The 27758-nt window shown below is 40.9% G+C and overlaps 1 protein-coding gene across 2 annotated transcripts; it reads left to right on the top strand.

Moving 5' to 3' along the window:
• On the top strand, positions 1–27447 carry neurl1ab (neuralized E3 ubiquitin protein ligase 1Ab). 2 transcript variants are annotated; one of them, XR_006828410.1, is made up of 6 exons: positions 1–236; positions 4825–5066; positions 6966–7287; positions 20707–21420; positions 21648–22439; positions 25716–25799. XR_006828410.1 is itself a non-coding variant. In XM_046071071.1 (6 exons), the coding sequence occupies exons 1-6, from the start codon at positions 203–205 to the stop codon at positions 26919–26921; spliced, it is 1731 nt and encodes a 576-aa protein (XP_045927027.1). In that variant the 5' UTR covers positions 4–202; the 3' UTR covers positions 26922–27447. The 2 variants fall into 2 exon arrangements, 1 of the variants encoding a protein (XP_045927027.1); XM_046071071.1 differs by lacking the exon at positions 21648–22439 and adding an exon at positions 26677–27447 and having other exon boundaries at positions 4–236; positions 25716–25889.
• The last annotated feature ends 311 nt before the right edge of the window (positions 27448–27758 follow it).

Below are 27758 nucleotides of genomic sequence, written 5' to 3'. Positions count from 1 at the left end.
CTGGATCTGTTGGCTGCCGCCTTCCTGCTTAATGTAGATGAGGCTTAGGACAGACACAACCTGCCGCTGAATCACCGTCGGGACTTTTTGTGAACGGAGTCATGTGCGTATAATGTCGCCGCTGAGGACGCGCAGCTGAAGGTGAATAATCGTGGATCCAGCCGGTAGTTACAGAAGAGGTGAACGCACCTTGCATCCAGCCATGGGAGGTCAGATCACTAGAAATACCCTCTACGGTAAGGGCATCTGGCATCAGGAGACTGATTATTTACTGTTAATGGATCTAGTGGTTATTATAATAGAAGGCGATATAATCGAGGTGTAAGCGCGCTTGCGCAGCCTCAAGCCTGTCTGCATGAACATTGTAGGCGTCCCAATAGCCTAAAATAAATGAGAAGTGAAAGTAGCCAAGTTTTTAGCACCTTCTGTAGCTTAAGTCACGACTTGCTTTAAATAACAGGAAATGTGAACAGGAAATCATATTCTACAAATATCCCGTATTTGTCACTGAAGCCTGCGTACATGAAGTTATAATTAAAACTGTACCAAGTTGGTAGCCTACATAACTTTTTACACCTGACTTCTTGTTGTTGTTTGTCAAGCATGCTGGCAGATTGTGTCACAACTTTATGTTTTCCTGCTCATTGTTTCCAATGATGGCAGTTAACAGGTGCATTGGACGTTTTCATTTCTCCATTTTCACATTTCAGTTAACATTAACATTTCTTGCAGAAGCTTTTTAGCCTACATATTTAATACAAGATACAATTAAGTGTTTTATTTCCTGAATTATTCATTGGTTATTTGCAAATACCATTTATAATTAAACAAATGTACTGTATTGCAATTTAAATGTGCACTATAAAATAGGAATAAGTTTAAAAACAAAGCATGAATGTAAAGTGTGTGTGTGTGTGTGTGTGTGTGTGTGTGTGTGTGTTGAGTCATTATTGCGGTTTTATTCCAAACTTTGTGTATTAATTGCTAATTTTCTGCCACTTCAAGTTTCCTCAACAAAAATAGATGTATCAAACATATGTGTAGGAGAAGAGTTTTGATTATATTGATTGTAAAGCTGCAACAATAACCAAATTAATTAAGGCATTGCCAGGAAATCACTTAGCAACTATGTTGATAGTGATCACTTAAGTAATTTTTTTTAAAGCAAAAACGCAAAATGTTCTCTGGTTCCAGGATTTGCTGCCTTCCTGTTGTGTATATATAGAAATCATGATGGGCAGTTAGCACTATTTTCTGACATTTTATAGACTTGATAGTAATTGTATTTCAAGTTGTTTGGGATTTGGGGCTCATTTGATGACAGTAGCCTTCAGGGACTTTACATTGGCAAATATTTTTACTGGTATTTTTACAATGGTTTATGCTTTTAATAGTCTTCTTTTATATTAAATTGTAAATCTTTGGGTTTTAGACTGTTGGTTGGACATTTAAAGACATCACATTGGGCTTTGGGTTACTGTAATGCAATTTAAGTTATTTTCTAGACAAAACGATAAATCCATTAATTGAGAAATAATTGATAAATTAATCAATAAACTAAACTTTACATTATATTACAATAGAGTATATACACTGTATATACCTGTTTGGTCAGTGCCTAGGGTTATGATAGAGGAAGTAGTCTCTGCTTTAAGTCTTTAAGGTGAAACAAAAATTTCTTAATAAAATATCACCTAATGTTTTAAAATAAAACACATTTTTCAACAGATAAAGTAATCATCTTTGTGTGTACATTCATTCCCCTAAGAGAACAAAAACGTTTTATTTTGGTGGCCCTGTGACTTTTCCCTATAGGCCTCAAACTTTGTCTCCCCTATATTAGTATTCTATCATTTGCAAAGTACAATATTGACAGTGAAGCAACAGCTTACTGGCGAGACTATCAGGCCTTACAGGAGCTTGCATACAACATCTTCTCTATTCTAGGGTATTTTCATGATTAATGACATGTCACCAAATGACAAATATACAGTGCTGTAAAAGTACCAGGACTGACTTTAAAACTTTAAGAGAATCACTTTTGTTTCCCTCTTTTTAAAACCACACAAGCTATGACATATTTGCAAACAGCTAAAAACATATATGTGCCCTTTGGCTCTTTAGGATGCTGCCTGTGATTACTTGTCTTGTGAGATGGGGCCACCAAGCCTTGGCACTAACGTCACACCACATTAAGGCGTCTGTTGAGACTTCTTAGGGAGACCGAGCCTGAGGATAAAACACAGGGGAGCGTAAGAAGCCAGGTGACACTGGCCAGGGCCACTCTTTGTCTCTGCGCTGTTTGTCCTTTCCAATTAATGGCAGCAAAGGCCACCACATTGTGTGCGGTGGTGCATTAAGTAACATTATCCTTCCTTTAGTTGCTCTTCTGACATTTGTCATGGCACCTCTCTTTTATCATGGCAGGGCTCTGGTCACTGTTTACCCTGACGTCTCTGTCAGGTCGCATGACTTTTTAAACACGCTTCAACAGCCACTGTATCATCTGCACTTCTGGCTCTAACCAGCCACCATTTACAGTAAATCAAATGTGGTATTTTTATTTATCCATTTATTTACATATTTGACTTTATTCATAGTTTATATAGTCCTCTGTGTGCTGAATGCTGTAAACACACTCCAAGATGCCTGGGATGTGAAAATAAAGCTGCTCCCTGAAATCATATTAATGTAGTGAGAATGAAAGAAGATACTGGATTCTTGGTGAGTGCTTGCTGAGCACTATCTGCGGAGGCCTGTGAGGTGCTGCTTCTGTTTTCAGACCTTACAGGAAATACTCGGGCAGTCTCAGGCCTGGCTATTGATGGAGTACAATACAGCCCTGTTTTGTTTTCCTGAAGACATCACGTCTGACATGACATCACGGATGCAATATGGTTGAAGGATTTGTTATGACTTCATTTAAGACCACTGTTGTGCACAGAGCACAATTCAACATTGTTCTGCAGGGACAAGAGCATGCGAAGAGCTTAACAAATAGACTGTATTGAGGCCAGAACACTTGGCAGAGCCTCTTTGATTGTGATTTGAAGAGAGCGACTCTTTCCAGTTTAACCTCAGCAAATTTTACATTTTTACATCCATGGAGGGATATCGCGACTTATCCACTGCTCAGACTTCCTTCTCTGCCCAGAATTCACAAAAACATTGATGTCATGGTGGAGGCTGTCTCATGACTAGCCACTGCCAATCCTGACAGTATTAACTGATTTGTCTCCAGGGTACATTATAAACCTCTCGACCCTCCAAGCTGTCTTCAGCAATGGCTCGTATAATCTACTTTTCTCGTGGACAAACTCAAGCCTCTCCTACACAGTCTTCCAAATTTAGGTGTGAAAATACAAGCAGTTCTCAAGGACGAAGAGGTGTTAATTAGGCCTAAATTATTTACTTGGCTTTGAGTCTTGGCACATTGGATGGATTTTATAATACTTTAAAGACCTATTTAAATGTCATTGTGGAGAGGAATAAGGTATTGTAAGGTAAGGTATTGTACAGAAAAGTGTGTCAAATCACTTGATTAGATGGTATTTGTACATGTTATTCATTTCTAAATAATCCTGCCTTACATTTAATGAAAATCCACAGTGACCTTGGAGAGAAATGTGGAAACCCAAATGGGGAGAGTTGGTTCTCATGAAAAGGGAGTGAGTATGAAATCAGGCACGATAACTTTGAGCAAATTCTTAATCCGTCTGAAACCCAAAAAGAGAGATGTGATATGAAAGATGATGATATTCTGTTATGAGTGGGAGCAGTCATGAGTCACACATGTTCACATGGGAACATTTTTTAAAACTGCATATTGTGAGTCAGATGTTCTCCTTTGGGTCTGCACTTATTCTGCCACTTCCCCTGACTGGTTAAGCACAATTAATGTCACTAAATCTCACTTAGTCGTAGTGATTTTGTATGTACGTATTGTGTTTATTTTCTTTTTTTCATTGTAATAAAACAGGTAGTGTGTACTTGACTCTCAGGCATAAATATTGTGATTGATGTGCACTCATTAGCCACAACTGGAAATAATATGTAACAGCCATGCCTCAGTAATATGAGAGTAGCTTTGAATATGATCTATTAGCCAGCTGAATACATATCAACAACTCAAAGCTTGCTTTCTGCTGCACTAATTTAGCTGTTCCAGATGCTATATGTTATCACACCTTACATGTTAGCTTTTGTTTTCTTTATCATCCTTCTCCTGCTCCATTTCCTCCTCTATACTGACAATTGTATAAATGAGTTCCACCACCGTGAGAAACACACTGTTAAAACCAGTTTAAAATCTGGCAAGATGTAGAGTAGCAAAAAGTGAAATGGCCATTTACTGAAACTAGAGCATTTTGTATGAACTTCTCCCAGCCGTTGTTCTCTTTTAATTACATAACCAAGAGAGAAATTTTGTCCTTGTTTTTTTTTTCCATCCAAGGACATTTTTGCATGTAATTTACCTTGCATTTGTTCCTTCATGTCTACAGTACTGCAGGTGTGCGTTTGCACTGTGCTACTTTGAGAAGCTGGAAACAGAGCCCAAGGATTTGATTATTTTAATGCATGTTCTACTTAATTGGATGTTACAGGAGCAGGTAAGATATGTGAGAGGAAATTACATGTGACAGCAAGTCACAACCTAGAGTCCAACCTAAAGTGAAGCCTGCGGTGGTACAGACTATCTAATCTAATATTCTAATCTAATTTAAAATTTGTGTGTTTTACTGTAAATTGTGCTACAAGGAGAATTTATGCATTTTTCGCCCTCCAACTGTACACCAAACTAACTACTTTTCTTTCTCCACATAGATTCTCTAAACGGGCCGTTCCCTGCCACATCCCACCGATGCCACCACAAGCCCAAGCGCTGCCTGCCCATACAACCATGTGGAAATTTGTCCTCCTTCCCTCTACTCTTCCACCCCAGCACCAAGGGCTCGCAGATCGTCATGGACATGTCCCAGAGGACTGTCAAGAGACAGGCCAGCTTCTGTAACGCCATCACCTTCACCAACAGACCTATCGCTGTGTATGAGCAAGTTCGCCTGAAGGTAAAAAATACACTAGCTGTGTCCCAGTTGTATTTTATAGTATATGCTCATTCTGACCCTGTTTTTAGAACGCAATCTGTAAAAAGTGGGGAAAAGACAATAGTTGTCCTGTCAACTGAAAAATTGCAGCATGCTACACACTAAAAATGACCCAATGTCTGGGTCAGTATAGCACTGATGCCATACTAGGTTAACTTTACCTAGTACCAATGGCTGGTTTTGACCTAGTGTTAATGGCATAACGCCGATCGTCGCAAATACGCATCACACCGCTTCCATTCAGACTGCAGCCGAGATAGCGCATGTATTCCCCCAATAATTGCTTGTGCACATTCGATACGTACCTAGGAACCTTTTGCAAGCACTAGTTTATCGTTTATGCCTGTTGTTGCTAATTTGCATTATACCTAACTGAATTCCTGAATTTATAGCTTCTGTATATTCTACAGACAAATTAACAATTTTAAACTTTAATTTAGCATCAGCTTGAAAGCAAATGAAAACAAAAATCATAAATTTTCATAAATAATTGTAAATTAATTCCGGCGTCAAGGGGATATAAATGATTTTTAGTTTGTGGGGCATTGATCTAAACATTTGCGGCAAGCTGCAATTTGGAACATGAGATCATTTCCTCTTCCTCGTTTTGACATATTTCACTTATCAAAACAACATACTTGATTCATTAGCATGTAAGAGCCCTTTAGAGTTGAAAATGTATTTGCAATAAGAAACAATCATTTGTGAAACATGACGCTTCCACCACTTGCGACCTGTGTGTGTGAAATGAGCCCCAGATTTACAGACCCAACATTAGTCTTATTGATGGCTTCCATCATTTTCTGTAGAAACATCACTTTACAAAACCATACAGTGCGCTATTTTTTTTATACTACTACCAGGATATTGTATCAACATTGTACATACTATATTTTGTAATATTAGATTGTGCTGTAGAGTGGTGAGAATGGAGACATTAATTGTGACTGTGATGGACAGTAAAGTTTCTCTCTCATTTTCTTCTTTCTTCAGTATGTTTTTATTTTTCTTCTCCCTTCCTGTCTCTCTCTGTCTCATCATCCCCCTTCTTTGCTCTGCTGTTTTGATTTTCTCTCTTTTCTCTCTCTGCTCTTGTGTGGGCCAAAGTAGAAGCAGCTTAGAACAAGTTTCCACTTCACCTATCAGGCCATCTATGTCTCGAAAGTGAGAGAGCAGGGCAAGCATTGCCATGTGAGGAATACTGTTATCTGGCACGGTAAATGCAAAGTAAATAGAGGTTCAAAATGAGACAAAAATCGTTTGCAGGTGATAAACATACCAAGGTAACTATTCTTAGTTTGCTTAAAACAGATCTTTAGCCACGCTAGCGGCTTGGCGCTATGGATGGCAGTGTTGACTGGGTGTTGGTCCAGATTGAAATATCTCAGCAACAATTGGATGAATTGCCATGAAATCTCGTACAAACATGGATTATTTGTACTAACTTTGGCTATGCCTTAATGTTTCACCTAGCACAGTTTGTCCAGTACTTTGGTTTATGACCTGTAAAACTAATGGCATTCCCATTGGCTTCAACTGCTCTTTATGTTTAGTGCTGATTAGTTAATGTTAACATGCTAACACGCTAAAATAAGATGGTGAACATGGTACTCATGAATTACACTTGCTAAACACAAATTACATCTTCCTAAACATCAGCATATTGTCATTATGAGCATGTTAGCATGCTTACATTAGCATTTGGTTCAAAGCACCGCTGTGCAGCCTCACAGTGCCTCCACCATGGCTGTTCTCTGTCCTTTGAGCTTATTGTTCACACAACAAAGAGATAGAAAAGCAAATGTAAAGATTAATACTGAGTTGACTGTCTTCAATGAATTAATAATATGTACTCTCCAGATCACTAAAAAGCAGTGCTGCTGGAGTGGTGCTCTGCGTCTTGGTTTTACATCTAAAGACCCATCGAGGATCAACCCAGACACTTTGCCGAAGTATGCCTGCCCGGACCTGGTCTCCCAGAGCGGCTTCTGGGCCAAAGCCTTGCCAGAGGAGCTCTCCAATGAGGGACACATCATCTCCTTCTGGGTGGACAAGAAGGGCCGGGTGTTTTACCGAATCAATGACTCCAGCCCAATGCTCTTCTTTAGCGGGGTACATGTCTCTGAACCTCTGTGGGCTCTCATAGACGTCTACGGCCTCACCAGGGGCGTCCAGCTGCTAGGTGAGTCATAAACCATTTTTATACAGAGATCCTACAATAAATGCAAAAAGAATATCCACCAATACGCCACAATCTCTCATTCATACTGAACAAAAGTTTGCAGCATAACCATGTGTGCTTTTTAGGGGTGCGACGAGACGAGTCGAGATTGGGTTCACAAGATCGAGACGAGATTTTAACAAACTTCTTTAATATCATCCCTGCGGAGTCATGATTTAGTCTTCCCTCCTCTTTTGTGTCTTTGTTTGCGGAAGTAACCTCTTTTAAATGTGATTGTGGCGCATTTTCACCTCAATAATCCATCCATCGTCAACCGCTTATCCTGCGTACAGGGTCACGGGGCGCTGGAGCCAATCCCAGCTGACATCGGGCGAAAGGCGGGGTACACCCTGGACAGGTCACCAGTCCGTCGCAGGGCCACACATTGACAAACAACCACTCACACCTAAGGACAATTTAGGGTTACCAATTAACCTAGTCCGCATGTCTTTGGATGGTGGGAGGAAGTTGGAGCACCCGGAGAGAACCCATGCAGACACAGGGAGAACATGCAAACTCCACACAGAAAAGCCGGGGTAACCAGGGTTTGAACCCACGACCTTCTTGCTGTGATGCGATAGTGCTAACCACTGCATCACTCAATTGATTACTATGATTCGCTCTGTGAGTCTTATCAGTTATACATTTGTATTTCACTACGTGAGAAAATCAATGTGTGGCTTGCCAGCATGTGAAATATGTCAATTGTGTCTCGCATGACAGCTTTTTACCTGACGAGAAATATCGTCATAATTTAATCTCACGTGGTACGAGATTTCGTCACACCCCTAGTGCTTTTACAGAGCAATCCGGCTTTCCGGAACCAGAGGCATGACTACAGACTGTGACGTATAACATAACACCAGCATGCTGGCTGTGGCTTTTCACACAGACATCATTTCAGCTCTGATTCTACCAATGCTGCTGGCTCAGAGGTGGATCAAATCTGACCCCACTTTCCGACTCTGTACCTTTTATACAGCGTAGCGAGCTGGCAGATCTAGCTTTATACTGCTAAACTTCAGTGTATTAGCATGCTGAAATTAGCCTCACAGAGCCACTTGCATGGCTGTAGACCCTTGTCTTACTATAATGCGTTACCACTGGAAGCTATTCTTCATTTGATGTTTTTTCACTGCGAGTGGTTAAAAGGTGATGTTACACACAGCTGCTCTACTTTTCCCACACTCGCCAAATAGCCCAGTGGAAAAAGATGGTGGGAGATTAGGTAGATTGTATTGTTAACACGGTCGTTAGTATCAAAGAAATTTCCCCAAAGCAGGAATTTCAAAATGTCTGAAATCCATTCTAACAAGTTCTCCGTGCTGTTTAAAGGGTCATTACATAAAAGAAATTAAGAGCAAACAAGTCCTCCTCAATCATCAACAGCACTGCGCTGAATCATCTGAAGTGTGTTTGGATTGCAGATTGAGATGCATTTATGAAACACATCGTGCTTTGAAAACATCTGTCTCCAGTTTTTGAAAGCAATACAAAACTATACAAAATAGATAAATAGGAATCCTTGTGGACGCCTCAGTACTTATTTATAACCATTTCCAAGCATTGCACTGCCTCTCTCCAAAGAATAGAGCCTGTCAGCACCGTTAATAAAAATAGAAGAGGCTCCCATATTGTGTAGATAGTGCCATTTAACCTCATTTCTTGCGGTGTGTTTGACAGCGAGGAGCATGCTATCTTGTGATGGGCTGTTTGGTATCCAATGCCAGAGTGCGACTATCTGGGGTTCACTGGCCTTGTGGTGCTGACCAGCACACAGCTCTTGTTGAAGAACAAGAGGAGTGTGTTGGTCATCCCAAGAGGACAGACAAGAGGAGGGATGATGTCAGGTAATGACATGTCTGGGGTGTTTTTTCCAAGACAATCAAACCGGTGGAATGTCTCACTCTTTGGATCCAAGTGTGAATTCAACTTCATGTGACATGTGATCACCCTGCAATCACCGCTACCACAGATTCATATGTTTAAATGAAAGGCATGTTCACCAAACATTATGGTATAATAAGATCATTTTAATTCTAAAAAATATATTTCCCACAGTGTATAGTCAAAGTTCATGTAGTTTTTGCCTGTGAATGAGGCCAGCCGCCCTAAATCCCACTGTTTCTTCTCTGGTTTTCCCACATCGATCACGTTTATCCCCACATTGATGGCTTAAACCTAAAAGATTCGGCCCTCTGTCAGCTGAAGGATCACTTGGCTATCAGCTTTCCTCTATAGCCCAAGAGCGTCACTACTCGAGAGCATGGTATATCTCAGAGGCCCAGTATTGTCTTGGAAGTTGGCTGCAGTTCAGCAAACACTTAGTGTCTGAAATATGGGCGGACACATCAAAGTCTGGTGTTGTAACCTGGCACATGTGCGTATTTTCCTTTAACAGAAGGGTGCATTTTGATTCTTAATGATGCTTACACTAGGGTCTAAAAATGAATGCTGCACCAGCTGATAAATTGAGCCAAATTTCACCTGTTGTGGGCTTGTTATCACACATCCATCCATCCATCTATCCAGGTGGGAATTACAGATCTGCTGCAGTTTTTATTTTTTGTTGGGCTTTTTTTTTTTTTTTACAGGAGACAAATGGAGCGTGGAGCCATTAATAAGCCATGTGGGTGGAAAGAATGGCCGGTTAGGTGACCTTGATTTGGCTTTTGTGATAAATGTTCTAGACAGTAAGAATATAAGAGAAAATCAGTTGTGAGAAACCTTTTGACTTAAGTAATATACATTGCTGACTCAGCGGGATAATGTGTTTTAAGAGCTTTATGTTTATTAAAGGGGCACTCCACCAAGCTTATATATTAAGATCAGTTTACTTGTCACTAAGAGCCCCACTCAGTCTGTGAAACAGTAGTATAATGTCGTCTGTGACTCTGAAGGGACCTTTTTAAAATGGTAGTCCACAGATTTAGCATTGCACTCCTGTAACGTTGTCAGACTCACAATTGCCAGTTTGGAACAAAAAAAAAATCTAAATTGATGTAACAGAACCAGAGATATCAGCTTTTTTATGCAACTCATTCTTCTTCCTTGTCAAAACTGATGCCTGCATTACCCACATTGCGAATTCGACCACCAACAGTTTGGTCAGGGATTTGGGTGCATTATGCTGGTGGCAGCTAATGAAGCCTCTAGCTGCTAACAACAAGCAGAGATAAGGAGCCACAGCGGTCTGGTAACCTCACTTCTTTATAACGCCACACCACCAGATTTTTACTTGTAGTCTTCAGCCCCAACCTGCTGACTCAAGTGACATCATTTAAGGCAATTTCTTAGATTTCACACAGCCAAAAAAGGCTTTATACAACTTCACATATCCTTTCACTTATGCAGTAGTACTCCCAAAGACCTCTATATAGACTTTGATGTGTAAAAATGTGTTCCCCTTTGAAGTCTTGAGGAAAAAAAACCTGATGATGTCATCAGGGTTATCTGCATTAAATGCTGCATTACAAACTGGAGTTGTGGGATTTGAAAAATATGGGCATATACCTGTCTAATGAAAGACAGTAATAAGCTGCATTATGGGAATTGTAGGATTCAATATTTCTTGAGTTTGACCAATGCTATGTACTAGTGGATATCACGTCATCTGCTGCTTTCATTTTTACCTTTTTTTTTTTTTAATATCTGTCTTTTTGTCATTCCAACTTTATGAAAATTAATTGGCACTAACTAGCTAGTTGAGAAAATAAATATATACTGATAACGGATCACTTTCCCCAAAACATTTAACCATTGTTTCTCTAAGCTGAACCATTCTTGTGTTGTGACCTCATTCCCCAGCTGCTGTCAGCTCAGACCAATCAGCCTTCCCGCTCTCTTATTTTGAGACCCATGTAGTGAGCATAACTATATCTGATCACATCCTTTCTGTGAATAGCTTCCTTGTCTTTAATATTTCATGGATTCATTTTGAAAGTGTCCCTGCTCACATGTCAGCACACATTACCGTAACTATCACCATTTTCTGCACCTGAGTATAAACATCTACTGAAGATAGTGTTACCAGCACAATGTGTCATTGCTATTCTGATGAAATCTTTTGGTTTTTTGATTATTTTGCTTTAATTAATGGTTCCTGTGATCCCTTCTAAGGTGAATATTTCATGAACCCATGATAAAATTGCATCATTGTCTAAACCATTTTAGATTTCTGTCATTCAGTAGCAATGACCTACTATGAAAATGATCAATTTGAGCAGTGAAAAATGTTTTTAGCCTGTGGATAATCAGCATCAAACACATTTTCCGGAGAATTCTTATACCGTTGTGTCCGTTTGATCTTTTACAACCTTACATGCTGTAGGAATTCATCAAAACCGCTATCCATCACAGCCTTTTCACATGTGCTGTCTCACGATGCTGTTGATGTTTTCCTGCTATCAGGTCTTATTCTGATGTTTAAGGATATTTTCAAGAGATGTGTTGTTTCCTCTCTGAGCTTTAAGTTATCAAGGGAGTACAGTTCAGCATCTAGCTACCCATGCAAGGAGTCAAAGGTGATCCTGACATCAGTGAGACGGCTTGAAAGCTGAGATGGTGTTACGTAAGAGAGGAAGCTAAATTAATGTGCTGAAATCAAACTGAGCCTCAAGGGTTGTCCAGACCAACAATGCTGTCCATGCAATTTAAGAAAGATCTGTTACATCACCACACTTGTCCTACTCACGCAGCTATCAATATAGACTAAAGTGCCTTGCTTGTGTTTTGCGCAGAATAGTCTGTGCTGTTGAGGATCTGCTGCGCTACACTGAGACACATTAGCCCTTAGAGGGACTCTCAAAAGGTTTCCTCAAGTATATAATGTGTCTCAAGCAACATAACATGTTTTCAAAGCACAATTTGTCAGCTGTATTTTCACGAATGTCTCTGCTTGGAAAAATATAGTAAACAGTGTCATAAGAAACTTGGCTGTAGATACAACTTTATGAAACAAAGCACTATTTTCATGTAGATTTTTTTTTTTTTTTTTAAAGTAAAGTTTGAAAGGTTAGTTTTCTTTTTTTTAAGTAGATAACTTTTCCGGATTTGAGTTTTATCAAGTTTGTTGTAGAGACTCCAGAAATCAGGTCACAAATAACTTGCAAGTGTTTTCAGTTTCATTTCCCTGAAGCTGAACACATATGGGAATGCTGTACCTTTTTTATGCAGTCAAAAAAGTAACGACTCTCCCTTTACACATGTTTGGCTGCAGCCTTCACAGGATGTGTTTGTTTATGGGACGAATCCCGAGAGACCACACAGCATCCACCATTTTGCACAGGTATGATGGATTCCTTCCAAGTTAGATAAGCGGAGCGAGTCAAAGGCATCTTTTGATGGATGCAAGATGCTCTACTGGGGGTTTGTTTACTAGAAGTAGATGAGTCACTTAATCACTGACAGAATGGTGGTGATCCGTGAGACCGACGTCAGCTAACATCATCTGCAACCTGTCTCTCTAGTCATTAGAGAAGAATCCAAAATGGCTACCAGACTGTCAAGAGGCTGAATACCTCTCAGGTGATTAAGAGGAGGGTGTTGACATCAATCATCTCCGTACATGGCATCGTGATGCATTAGGCCTGTAGAGCATCAGTGGGGAAAACCTTTTCCTGCTTACTGACATTCTAAGAGACATCGCTAACGTTTCTACCTCAGAGGATAGACAGATAAGTTGTGAAAGAAGCTGCAGGACTTGGTGTTTTTGAATACGGTTAATCTCAACAAATGTAGTATGGATATTTCCATGAAATTGTGTACGGACATTCATGGTCTCCAGAGGATGAATCTTTATGACTTTACTCAGCACCTGACTATTCATCTAGTGCCACCAGCCTCCTTAGAGTGATGTATTGGAATCACATATTGTAGTGACATTCATGGTCCACAGATTATGACTTTGGTTGTGCCCTGACTTTTTCTATAGCGCCACCATGTGGTTTTGTGTCAAACGTCTCGGCAACTACTGGATGTCCTTTGCTCACCATCAGGTCAAAATTTAAATGTTTCCAACACTTTGGTTTATGACCAAATACTTGCAAAACCAATGTCATTCCCATCAGCCTCAGCTGTCCTTTGTGTTGAGTGCTAATTAGCAAATGTTAGCATGTTAAAACGCTAAACTAAGATGGTGAACATGAGAAACATTACACTTGCTAAACATCAGCATTAGGGCTGCAACTATAGATTAATCTCTTACTTTTCTCAATTCATCGATGCATAGTTTAATCTATAAAATATCATCATAATTCATCATCATTTCCTTAAGCCTGCACTGTTCACAGCACCTGTGTACATAAGAACAGCCTCACATTACTGCTAGCATGACTGCAGACAAATTCATTGGTGCACATTTGCAACATTTCATCAATTTTGTCTGAAACCATTATAAACTCTTGGTATCATGTGAACCTAGTGTCATTCAAATTAAATACGAAATACTGGAATGGTCTGTTGGCAGTTAAAGATCACTGTACCTATGACTCACACCTGTTTTGTCAACAGATAAAGAGATTGTGTGGGAATGCTGAAAAGCTCTGTGTTGCACAAACATGTTGGGTTGTCTGAACCTGATTGTGCTGTACTTTCCTTTCTTTGTGTCTATTTCTGTCTGTGTTCACTCAGTGCGCCTAACGCTCACGCTCTCTTGCTACAGATCTCACTTATTGTTTCACTTGTCAACATCGATTATGTGGAGTTTCACAGAGTTTTGATTTGTGGATAAAATGGTTTTAAATATAGAGAGGTCAGGTAGGTACGAGTGGCCAGATAAATGGCGTAGGGTCGGCCCGGCAGGTAAAAATAGCTCTGTATGACAGGAAGAAGAACAAAATGTAGGCTATAAAACATCCAATACAAGTAAAACTTTAAATTCAGTTTTATACTGTATCTTTAACCACATTGCGTTTATTACACTGTGTAGGCGCGGCCCTCACCTGTTTCCACAGGGCTTCATAAGGGCACAAAACTAAACTCTTTTGTTAAAGTTGATTGATGAAGGCATGTGAAAGGCCTAAAGGGTCTGATTACCCTGAAGTACTGCAAATGGATGTTGTACTAATACGTTCGATTTCTGGTCTGCTGCTTACAGCCAAATCCTCCAAAAACAATAAACTGGAAATTCCGGATGGTAATAACAATATGCAAAGTCATCCGTCAAAAGTCCGTTTCCAGCCAAAGGCAAATAGCAGACAGTGAGGGGGAAAGGCAAAGAGAGATGCTAAATGTCTCTATATTATAAACATTTAGTAATTTCCTTGAGCTGAATTCTTTTGGCAGAATTAGACTAAAATCATGAATCATGCCTGTCACCTTTTTTCCCTCTTGCTCTCTCTTTCTGTAGACATTCCCTCTCTGTATGCTGCTCATCATACTAATAAATCATATGAAAAGTGATCCTTTTTCAAGGAACTGGACATTTAAATCTGATTATAGTCACATTAAGGTTTTGTAAGACTATGGACCCTGTCCCAAGTTCTCCTCTTTTGGAGATGACTGAAGCCTGCAACTTATGTTCCGGTCAAGAGGACTAGCTAAGCCCATGGTGATACCTTTTTTGGGTAAAACTTGTAAGGCTAGAGATGATTGTAGTCCAAAGGTTTGGTAACCTTGTCCACATTGTCCCTCTTACTGTAGCTTTCCCACCATGTTCAAAGCTGAAGCTGCAACGGTGCTCCTTTGCATTCAGCCAATCACAAGTCTTTTCCCGAGGGCGGCATTAACATGCTCACTTTACATGATAATAGTTAACAATTTTCTACACTACTTTGTACTTTCACATTAATTCAGGAAAAATTTGAAAATGAAGTATACTTAAAATGCCAGCATCCATGCTACAATCACATGATTGGGACAAGGGAAACTCTCCTTCCACAATGCAGTATTTTCATTGCAATGTTTTAATTGCTAAATGTGATGTTTGCAAATATGGAATTGCTGTTAGTAGTTTCATACTGATTGGCATCTGCAGCTGCACACTCGGCACTATATCCAGACATTATAGCACATGAGAACATTTGTGTATACTAACTGCTAAAACAGTGTAGTGTAGTGTTTGTATATGATGTCAGATTGGGATGCAGATAACCTAAATAATCTAAATTCCAGTGCAAAGGCACTTTCTGTGAATGTCCATTAAAATAAAAATATATAGACTAGCTTACTATGATAAAAAGCAACATTTTAAAGATATAAACATAAACACATTGTGGAGGCAGGACTTCATTTTGGGAGCTGCTGAGGCTGGATATGTAGTAAGGCCATGAAAAAGGAGAAGAAGAAAATTTTCATCACAAGTTGAAACATTCACAATTACGGATGACAGCGGTTCACCTTGCCCAAGATAATAAGCCTTCTTAAAAATCGTCAGTACATTTGCTGTAATCAACAAGAGAAAAACGTCGGATGAAGGAAACCATGGTAACGGTGCCTCTGAGGCTGGTGTGAGTCAAGAGCAGAGCAAGATGCCAAGAAATGACTTGAAAAAATAGATATTCACAGACTCAGTGAAGTATTGTAGGGAGAATTTCCTTTGCTGTGGTATTCTGTGTAGCATGTAACATACTAAGCACACATACAGTGTGCTTTGGGTAGTTGATGGTGATTTGTGATTGGGTGAATGATGAGGGGCTTTGTTATACAGCCACAGTTGAACTTGGAGACATGACAGATTCAAAGCTTTATTCAATGTCATCAAGACACAAAGTGAACCATTACTGTATATGTCTGGGAATTACATTATGGCCACATACTTCTCACCATTTTCAGACAATTTAATCTTTTATGGTTTACTTTCTTTGACCTGCAATAACAGATTGTTTTGGCCACTTGGTGGCAGCAGAAACAAGCTGGGAGGACAACACTAACATATTGTCAGGGTTTAAGTTGAACTTGTTAGCAAACGGTTGCTCATTTATGCATCCAACAGACACAGAGCAGCATTTGGAGTTCTATTTGTGTCAATTGTGAGACCATCTTAATTTTTCCTTTTTATTTCTCCTTTGGACCCTTCTGTATAACTGAACTAAAGTCATTCTGTTGGTTACAATGAAGTTAGATGTCTGGTATAGACTAAAATGTTGGAGAACTCTCCTATGACCTAACATCTGCCAGCATGTACACATTGGGATTAAGGTCTATGCATTTATGAGAGCTCTGTTTCAAGTGATCTCAGTGCTTGGAATTTATTTGATTTGTTGAACCAAAATAAATGCCGCTGGACAGGCTATTGTGCCTCAGCTGAGATTTAATCGGCCCAGATGGAATTGAACAGATTTGTGGAGAAATCAAAATAGAAATCGTAATGGAGCCTGTCAGGTTTCGATCCTGGCAGCTGGGCTGTACAGGGGGAAGCCTTTGGAGAAGAGGCTAATTACTTTCAGATGACCAGAGTCTAGTCCCAGTGAATACGTGAATGTGTACTTTATATTCTGTGCATATAGAGACATTCAGAAGTTCAGAAGTGGTCGTGGAAACGCTGAGCCCTTGTGACATCCCTGAAGTGCTGAGCATCGTTTTTGCCATTTGTCACCTCAGCGTGTCCCATTTTCTTTCCACAGTCACGGTCCAAAACTCAGAAACATCTGGCACTAAACCAGAGACTCGACTTGATCTCTCAAAAGCGCCACATATGTGGCTTCTATTACACATGGCATCTCAGATACTCAAAGTGCTGAGCTTCTCCCATGTATCGATATCATAGCACTCTCCAGCCTTTTTAGCCCCTCCTGTTTCACAATCATATACTTGTGCCATTATCTTGACCAGGATACCATTCCTTAAAAGTTCATCAACAGAGATTTCCCTCCTGTAGTCCTCGCTTTTTTTTCTTTTTTTTTGATAAGCAAAAGCCCTTCCCCAATCTCCTTTCTCATGACAGATGACTTCACTCACTCATTCTAGACAGAGCCCTGCACTGGCCCTCTAGGCATGCATACTTATGGCAAATCCCCAAACACACACATGCACACAATTGGTGCAGCTGACCTTGTACAGAGGTTGCAGCTTCACTAACCCCCCCCAAAAGCCTCCTAATCCTGTTCCACTGGTCCAAGGAATAAACTGAACACTCCCTCATCTATTCAGTACGATGCCATTGCATGCCTAGGATACATAAAAATCCTCAATTGAATTGAGTTATTTAGATCAAAAACTTACTTACACTCTTAAAACCATTTCAAAATGAGGTGGAGACAGGCTCTTTGTTTTGGCAGTGTCGCTTCTTAAACAACCTTTTAACCGCAATACATTAAATTAGTAGACATTGTGGCATGCTTTCACAGAGAAACAGGATGCCGGTTTTTCAGTTATATCCAGGACATCCTCCTTTGCCAATATCACATTCACTTCCCAGAAAAAGGTTTTTCCAGATTGCGCGTTAAGAGTGTCTGTCTCTGAAGGTTGCAACTTGTTTGAATGTGTAAACCTAAAACAGGTAGAGGATTTTTCCCCAGGGGTATGTTTTGATGTGTGGGTGTGTTCTTACTTCCACGAATCCAATAAATTCCTCCATAATGTTCAGCAAGAGTTGTGCGAATCTGATTAATGATTTTTTCTCTCACAGCTATAATGCTTAATAAAAAGCCAAGAGGTCAGCCACTGAAACTGCAGAACAGTATCAGTCTGGTATGTGTTCCTCTATTTAAAAAGAGCCTTTCTCCTGAGATTGAGTAGCTGGAGCTGTTCAAAGACCACTTAATTATACTAGGACAATTTCAGCCATTCACTTAATCACGTTTGTATTGTTTTTGTGCCAGAAGAAGTGATTCAGACTTTGCCTTGCTATTCAAAATCGTCAAGGACTTGAACTTTAAAAATTCAAAGCAGAGTATAGTGACGATTATGATCAAGACATGCTATTCTAAAAACCACTGGAGCATCGCCAAATGTTCTCAAAAACATTACACTAAGCTGTAGTGAATTGTCTATAGGCACCATGCTCAGAGGACAAAAGACAAGACTGCACCTGTCAGTGTGTTAGTGACATTTTAATGAGAGAGCAGTCTGAAAGGAAGAATTATCAACTGTAAAAACAAGAGTTTTTACAACCCAGCTGCAAAAAGTTTGTTTGCTGTTTTGTCTGTGCTGTTGGAACATCTCAACTCAGTGGTTCCCAACTTTTTTTGTCAGACATACTATTTAATTCATCTATTAAATTTGGCTATTTCAGCCATTTATCTATTGCTTTTAGCTTTTTCAATCATTTAGCCTTTACTTTCAGTTGTTTCAGTTATTTAGCCATTACTTTCAGCTATTTTAAAGCCTTAAAGAGTAAGCGGAGAATAAGGGATTCTACAAAAGGATTGCTGATATTTGAACTTGTCACCTGTTGCTGATTGGCTGGAACAATGTTGTGGGCAGGGTTCACACCACTTTCTTTGTTTTCCATGTACAGAGTCAGGGCTGTCTGGGAGTGTTGTGGTTGTCTTACCCTGATTAGTATCACTGTTATAAATGATGTGTGGAAAGGTCGAACAGGACTATTCCAGCCATGTCCCTGCTATGTGTGTGTTTATGAGGGCAGATATTTGTCCGGTGCATGCAGCCATGCTGTGAATGTTGGTGTCTGACTGGATGTGTTTCATATTTCCAGGTGTTTTTTTATGTGTGAAATTCTTTCCCAGACTCCTTTGAGACTAAACGCAGGAAGAGGTCATACATATTTATTTGTCTCATGTCTTTATCTTCCATTGTTCTGTCTTTTATTTGTTGTACATCTTTGGTAGAAACTTCCTTGTAATGTTACTATTCTCCTCACAGCTTTTTTGACTGCTGTGCCACTCTCAAAAACAGAAACTGTGAACCACAGGAAGCTGTAATTGCAAGAATAGAAATTATCTCTTGCATCCCAAAGTCGGCTAACTTTGCCTTGAAGATGATAAGGCTGCTAATAATACGAGCCTCATGCTTGGTTGTGGACACTCATGACTGAGGAAGTAATTAAGTTCAAGCAGTTTATCTGCTGCTGGCCGGAGATGTGCTGTCTTTGTGTGATAAAGAGGAGCTGGTGAGGTATGCCCTTTCTCTCAAGTGTCCACCCCACCCCATTTTTCATCCTCTCCTCCTCTGTTGCACTCTCCCACTCAATCCACTTCCCACAGGGGAACCCCAAAGCAGATCGAGTCTAGGAGCGACACAACTCAGCCATCATGTCACTCATCCCTTGGCCTGTCCCCTCCCCGCTCTCCTCAAATGTCCAATCAGGCTAATTTTAGCCCGTGTTAAATTTGGCAGTGTGTCCCTAAGTGTGCCACGATGCAGATCCGTTTGTACCGGTTGTGTGCATGGAAAGACACGCGCTCTCTTTCTGTTTTCTTTTTTGCAAAGATGTTCCCATGTGGCTTCTATTTTACAGTGAGCAGGATTTGCATAGGAAGGGCTATTTTTGAGAGGGCTACATAGCATGCACAGACATGTGATACCATTTTTAGAATGCCTTATCCTTTTTAATGATCGGAAAATAAGCTGATTTTAGCATCTAGATACATAACTGAAAATGTTTTCAGTGTACAGTGAGGTAGAATAAGCACATTAAGTAACTGCTGCTGAGACAGTTTGTTATGTGAACACCTAGGAGTCATGGTGGCTCATTACAGCTATTTGAAAGCTACTGTGTACTATACATACACACAGTCCCTGACAAAGACTGCAGGTGTACTGGCTTTATTAGCCTTTTTAAAAATCCAATCTTTGGATTTAATAGCTTATCATAATGTCTGCGTTTTCACATCTGAAGCTCGCGATTGTGCACTCCAAGAAGATTTAAAAGTGAAAATAAGGTATAACATGAGTGGCACATTTTCACAGGGCTCCGAGCTAACGACAGAGTGGGAGGCTCAAACACAGCTGAGCTTCACTGTCTTTCACTTAGTTTCGTGTGCATCTCTCATCTCTTCAGTGTTACATAAAGGTGTTATGTCTCTTTTGCTGTGATGTAGCCACTAGCCTGCAGCTAAAGTATGCCCCCACTCAAAGTCCTGATATGTTTCTAAACATGTAAACATTGACGTATTTGTTCATATTGTTGAACTACAAGCCTAAGTACAAAGTACAAAGAGTGCATTAGAATGAATACGATATAAAGCAGAGAAGCCGGAAGCCACCATGTGTTTATAGTGACGGTATATGATGAATGGACAGCGTACAGACAAACCAGTGGTGTGCATGGGAATAAGTGGGTACATCAATTACATTTGGTTCTCTGGACACTTTTTCCTCAAATGTGACTGTATTAGCCACAGTCTAAATAAAGTTATGATGTTATCCAAATAAAAGCAAGAAAAAAGACAATGTATTGATTGAGACTGAAATGTTCACTTCAAAACACCACAAGCAAGTGATTATATAACATTCCTTTGTGGTGTTCACCCCCCACAGACAGTGAGATGCTCCCCCTGGACTGCCTGCGTCCTCGTTCTTTTGCTGCAACCCACCGGGCCATTAACCATAACGGCGACGACCCTCGCCTTTCCATCAGCCTGTGTGACCTGAGCCTGCAGCAGCAAGAGACTCATCTGGAGGAAGACGATGAGGAAGAGGAACGGCTACAACCCTTAAGCTCCACGTCCTGCCACGTGCCCCAAAACTCTCAAAACTCACAGCAGTGCTCACTGCTGCCCAGCCATTTGGACAGTGATCTCCACTTCCACTCTGTGCACGGCGTCCATGTTACTGAGCTGGATAAGCACACGGTGGCGCGGCTGGATCACCGTGGTGACGAGAGGACGCTGGTGTTCACCAGCCGACCGATGCGCTGCTCAGAGACTGTGTTTGTGAAGGTGAAGGCAGGTGTCACACGGCCTGGGTCTCTTTCTTACGGTGTGACATCATGTGACCCAGACACACTGAGGCCCAGCGACCTCCCATCCAACCCAGAGTCCCTGGTTGACCGCAAAGAATTCTGGGCAGTGTGTCGGGTGGTGGTGCCACTCCACAGTGGCGACATCTTGGGCTTTGTGGTGAACGCTGAAGGCGAAGTCATGATGAGCCATAACGGCATCAGTGCAGGGATGCAGCTGTGTGTCGATAACTCCAGGCCACTCTGGATGTTCTACGGTCTGCACGGCACCATCACACAACTCAGGATTTTAGGTTCGTTCACTTGATCTTTGTACCTATTCCTAGGTTGTATGTTAATTGCCTAAAAACTGCTTACCTGTAAATCAGTTTGGGAATTCAAAGCAAACTATATTTTTAAAATATTAATATTCAGGAAAAAGGAAACTTGTTGTTATTCTCTCAGAAAACAACTACCTGTAACCCTACATAATATAACGTTATATTTAATTAATTTCCAGTGCCTTCTTATTCCTATTCAGATTCAGCCCTTCTGATGTTCTCCGTATTGTTGGACTGCAGAAGAAAACCCACACCTCCAAACCAAAGAGCCAGATTAAGATTTAGCTGGGACCGGGATCGGGACATCTGACCGCTGAGTCACTGTCCTTTTTGAACAGAACGGTTAAACGGTTCCTTATTAGCATTGATTTTAGCAATAGTTTGATTATTTAATTAAATCTCGGTTCATGGAATTCAGACAAATATTTACAGGGTGACATTTGTAACTTTCCATTCAGAAGTTAATGCAGTCTGTGATCCTTGAATGAACTCTGGAGGTTGAATTCCCACTCAGCCGAGTCATGAAATAGTTTCCCCCTCCTTTGCTGTCTTGGCTGCTCTGACTTTTTATCAACTCGTATATCTCTTGGGAATTTACATTCTACCCCCACAGTTTGCGTTAAGTTTGTATCGTCAGTTTAACAGAATTTCTGTCAGCTCCGTTTGATTCCAGCAGATTTCACACAACGATACTGCAGTGTTACCTGAAGGTACCCTGAAGTTTAATCACGCCTGGTGTTGAGATTCTGGCTCCCTAGATATGGGACTGCATGCACAGTTTAGGACTGCCTGAGAAAATTAGCAGAATAAGAACGTATAATGGCTAACAGGTTCAGGAGCTATTGAAAATTGTGGTTTCATGATAAGCAGTGGTTGTAAGTTCTGGCATGATTTAAAATGACCACGTGTGTTATGTGCCGTGCAGATGCTGCAGTGATGATCACAGGCTGAAGATATACTTTTGATGACCACTGGAGAAACATAGTTTTCTGGTTTGTTTACTTCTAAGCTCTGTCTTGCAGTGAAGATCTTTAGATTATTGTTTAATTGTTATGGAAGTTTTCTTTGTGCATGAAGTAAGTACGTTGTAGCAAGTTTCACCTAATTTGGAAAATTAAAAAAAAAAACTTTTGACATACAGGACACATCTTTAGTGAAGATGTAAATAAGCTTCAGTTTGAAATATTTAGTGTGACTCGCTCAGTTTTAAGAGTCCTGCACTCCTACACTAAATTGTATTTTTCATAAGATGGAGCACTATCATTACTTGGATTTAGCGTGAAATTTGTGCAGCAGGCACAAATGTGAGTGCTTTTTATAGTCGCCGCAGATAAAGACTTCTTCCACCACAGTGTTGTCTTCTGGCTAAGTTGATAACGATTCCTTCCCAGCAAGTTAGCCTTATTTTCACAGGAAATGTATAAAGAGGTTTCCTGAAAAATTTGGTCAAAATGCATGGGTTCATTAAATTTATTGATTCTTCTAATTCATTTCTGGATTACAGTTTCCCCTCTCCTCTTTCATGTAGTCAGACCAGGGCTGAGGAGGTTATTTCTGTTTTGCGTGGGCTCCCAGCAGCCAGCATTATGTATCAGGAGGGAGGCCGTGACAGCTCCTTATGATGCTCTCCATATGCATTATTAAAATGTAATTGCATGGAGGTTTGAGATGCTGGGTTTTCCACCCACAGCTCTTTCCCTCAACACTGGTCCTGCAATCGTCGCTGTACTTCCTCCTTTCCTCGTGAGCACTCTCACCACCACCTCACCACCCCCTCTGCTGATTCTTTGGGGTATGAACGTTCGAGTCATTACCCACTCCAGCTGTGGGGAGTACATTTGTGACGTCTCTGCTCACCCACTCGCGGTAGCCGCATGCCACGAGTTGCCATGGAAACATCTAGCCGCTGAGGCAAGTGACAGTTTATCATGGCTGGGTGTTGTCAAGCCTGTGAAGTGGAACAGATGGGAGTCTGTTGCTGTCACATGGTCATTTTGTCCGTGTTATTTCAGAAACCAAGATTTTATAATTTCATGGGAGAATCATTTGCGTACAGTAGTGTAGTGTTGTAGTAAAGACCGCCCAAACCGAAGCCAAGTCAAGACCAAGACCAGAGTTTATTGAGACCGAGACAAGACCAAGACTTTTAGGGGCTGAGAGCAGTCAAGACCAAGACCGAGGGAGGGCAAGACCGATTCAAGACCAAGACCAGTTCCCAGCATTGCATGGCACGCAATAAAATGTGGAACGAGATCATAGGTACTTCTCAAAGTGATCTGAAAGATCCATTTTCCCATTAAATCACCCACATACAAACACTAAGAGCTGATGATACACAGAGCAACTTTTAGAGCAATCGTGCAGGGCAACGTTGTCATCAATGGTAATGAGTAATGATTACTACCGTAGTAGTACAGTAGTGGTCATTTATTTCTTCATTACAGGTTTCCTGCTGTGATGTTTGTTTCTGCATGTACTCAGCTGTAATCTTAAATTTGCTAAGCATTTGAGCTAGCTGCTAAAGAGACAGATATTTCCCACAGGAGTTGGTGGAGAGCAAAACAGAGCCAAAAGAGAGTGAATAATGGACTTGCATTCACCAAGTGGACACAAACACGACTCCAAATGGATGCTAATGTAGATACATGACTGGTGGATGTGTAAATAAGCCACTGTTTGCTAACAAGTTTGCCATATCAGCTTATAAATGTGATGTTGTTGTCGTTTCTGCTGCCCCCAAGTGGCCAAATAACCTGACTTCTTTCAGACACGAAAGAGATATAGCCAGATGGGGTGTGGCAGAGGTCTCTATATTTAATAAGCAAGTATTGGAAGCTACTATACATGTGCTCAATACAAATAAATCTCCTGTACAGCTTGCATAGCTAAAACAGTCACATACTCATTCCTGCACAGCCAGCAGTAAATTCATAGAGAGAAAAGATGAAAGGTCCCCCTGATGAAAGGGTACATGAATAGACATGGAGGTTATCCATTCTGCCTTATTAGAGTTGACCTAGACATTTGCTAACAGCTGGGCTGCCACATAGGTCATGGTAAGTAGGTAATGGAAGGGTGTATAAATGCTACTGTATGCAAACATGACTCTCTATCTGCTCTAAAAAATATATATAATTTAAAGGATAAATATTAGATGACTCATTGAAATGACACATTGATCCCAGTGCTAACCTTAAATGCCAACAAATTATGGAAAGCTTTTTGTGTCGACTACCAGAAGTCTTGTGTTCATGCAGACTTTGACTCGTTGCATGACTAAAAAGCTACTATGGTTTGTTTACGTAGGCTGAAACTGAGACTGCAGTGGTTGGAGTGGCCCAAATAAAAGGCAAGAGTTCAGAGCAATGGATCAGAGCACGTAGCTAGAGTTATGCAACAAACTGTATACATTTTTGTTCTAACAACAGACCACATAAATGTCTCTTTTTGAAAGCAAACAGTATTTCATTTTTCTCTGCAATTTCTTGTCATCTGTGTTTTGTTTTTGTTTTTTTGCTGTTTCTCCACTCCACGCTGTCAATGTAGGAACATTTGGATAAGCAAGTTGTGGGATAGAATGTAAACTACTAATATTAGATTATTCGACACATGGAAGGACGGTGGTGCCAAGTAATGGATGGGCCGACAGTGTAGCAATATTTCTCCCATGGTCAGTTCAAGGACAATGTGTAAACAACAATTCCGAGTGCCTGCCAGGCAGACTAGATCAGAATTTGTCTGTTGAATCGGGGTGGGTATTCTGAGCTGCCAATATGAGAACTGATGCCAGAGCCGGTGGTTATGGGGTGCGGATGGGGACTGATTGTATGGGGACACACAACAGAAGCTTTTTGTACCCTACCCATAGGGCTTATGTGCTCATGAAGGGTGGGGGAGTGGGCAGTTGGTGTAGGGCTTGGCAAGTTGAGACTACACCAACTCATAGGCTCTTGACTCACACAGACACTGTGGGCTCACAAGTCATCTGCTTGGTGGTTGGTGTGGTTGTGTGTGTGTGTGTGTGTGTGTGTGTAAAAGAGAGGGAGTGACAGACTGAGACAGTGAGTGAGATGCAACAAGACATCCACTCTCCTCCGTTTGCTAATTATCAGCTCAGACTAACTTCTCAGAGTGGAAGTATTTGATTCCCAGTTTTGAAAGCATTTGCATTTAGCTCTTTTGAACACCGAAGTCTCTTACTTTCATAGATTATCTGCATGTTGCTAAATCTTTGATGTGACCCAGATGTCTCCTCTCTGTACCTTCAGGCTCATCTCCGCACACAGACCTTCGGGGCCCGTCGGTCCCCAGCTCCCCGTCCTGTAACACCCCCACAATGCTTTGCAGCGGCAACTCCGAGCCCAACCTCAACACACCCTTGAACATCAACCTCAATTCAAGCCTCAATTCCGACTACCACTCAGTCTTTTCTTCCTCCACAGGTTTGTCCAAGTGTTCCACTTTACTCCACTTTACTCCTTTATCTTCTCTCTCTCTCTTTATTTATAGACCATTCTCATAATTCCCTTGCAGAATTGGGGAGAAATAAATATATCTCACAGACCGATAGAAAGACACTTAGAGCTTTGCAGCGGAGATTCACCTCCCTCTTACATGAACATCTAGAAAAACCAGGTTGTGGTCTCTAATTCAAGCATTTATGTATGCCGTGCGTTTCCTGTCTAGATCTTGATGTCCTTTTTCCTATATGTTTACAAGTTTTATTTGTTGTTTGAATTTGATTAAAATACAGACATGCAAGAGAGCAATAAAAACAGCCAGCAGCACACAAACACTGAGAGAACAGCAACAAGACATCGGCTCACAATACGCATGTTGGCACCTGAAGCAAATATTTACCTTGGTGATGTGAAGCGGTGATCCCTGACATGTGATCATTGCAGTCCCGAGCAGCAGACGGTGTGACAGGAAAAACACCTGGCACATAATGGCGGCAGAAAGAGCGATGACTGGAACTCAATTATTCCCACATAAAGTTGTCCCGAAGCTTAATTTTCAGAGAAACAGAAACAGTGGTCAGGGTATTGACAGCTTGATTAAATAGATGTATTTTGCAGTGAGTCAGAGTGTGACACGTGATTGTAGCACAGCACAGTACAGTACACTACTTGAAAGGCTTCCTCCATTTGTTTGGCTTTTTGTTTTTTTTGTTTTGTTTTCTCTTCCTACACTCACGCACACATCTCTAATGTCTTTTTCTCACCTCAGGTACAACCCCGAGCTCCCCGTTCTCCAGCCACCCGGAGTCCCCTACTTTCCCGTCCTGCTCGGGCTCATGGAGTGACGAATGCACCATTTGCTACGAGAATGTGGTGGACACCGTCCTCTACGCCTGTGGACACATGTGTCTCTGCTACGCCTGTGGCCTCAAACTCAAGAAGATGGCTAACGCGTGCTGCCCCATCTGCAGGAGGACAATCAAAGATATCATCAAGACCTACCGGAGCACGTAGGCTCGTGTTTAGACAATGTGTCTCATCGTCAGGTTCAGCTCAAGATGTTGTCAAAGCCATGTAAGACGTTATAAAGACAGACACAGCACAAGTGAAAGCCCCACTTGTTCGTGTGTGCAGTCTGGCTCAGGTACTCTACAGCAGGACTCCCTCCATCCCTTTAAACATTTTATTTCAAATGCACATCCTTGGAAAACTCACAGTAGTTCCTGCCTGGGATATCTCATCAGAGACCATCCAAAAATACAGTGTGGTAAATGGAAACAAAATGTGTGCTATTGCAGTTAGGACTTGCACCAAACATCACATTTTGACCCACTATTGTCCAGTGACTCTGTGATTTATGCGTCTGTTGAAGAGAAAATAGTAATCTGAAGAGGCTCCTGTCCTACTTCCTGCAAAGTAACCCTTCATTCTGCTGGTGATAGCATTGCTGCTAGCTAGTTTTAGAAGAGGTAAAACTGTCCAGAGCTGCAGAAGACATCAAGGAGTGTCAGAGAGCACTGGGTGGGGAAAAAAAGTGTTGTTTTAGTTGTTTAATCTGAGAGAGAAGAAAAAAATCAAGGCAAGATCGTTTTATTTAAGATTTCATGAATGCTTCCAGAAGCTAGTGAGGAATGAGTAAAAAGACAAACAAAGTTTTTGTGGTGAGAACTTTGCAGCACTTCTAAAACAAGCCATTTGCGAATGCATGGAACATGTTCCTCTTGCAATAAAACACAATAAAATGTCTAAAGCTAAAGGATAAAGAAATCCTTAAAGGAACTCTGTTGCGTTATAAATTAAGTGTTTCGTCTGATATCTCACTCCCTGTTGTGCTCGTGAACTTCAGGCAGG

This window comes from Micropterus dolomieu, linkage group LG15 (genome assembly GCF_021292245.1).
Source record: "Micropterus dolomieu isolate WLL.071019.BEF.003 ecotype Adirondacks linkage group LG15, ASM2129224v1, whole genome shotgun sequence".
In the NCBI taxonomy this organism is placed as follows: domain Eukaryota; kingdom Metazoa; phylum Chordata; class Actinopteri; order Centrarchiformes; family Centrarchidae; genus Micropterus; species Micropterus dolomieu.
Note: the sequence above shows the minus strand (reverse complement) of the source record. Positions and strands in the feature narration are given on the sequence as shown.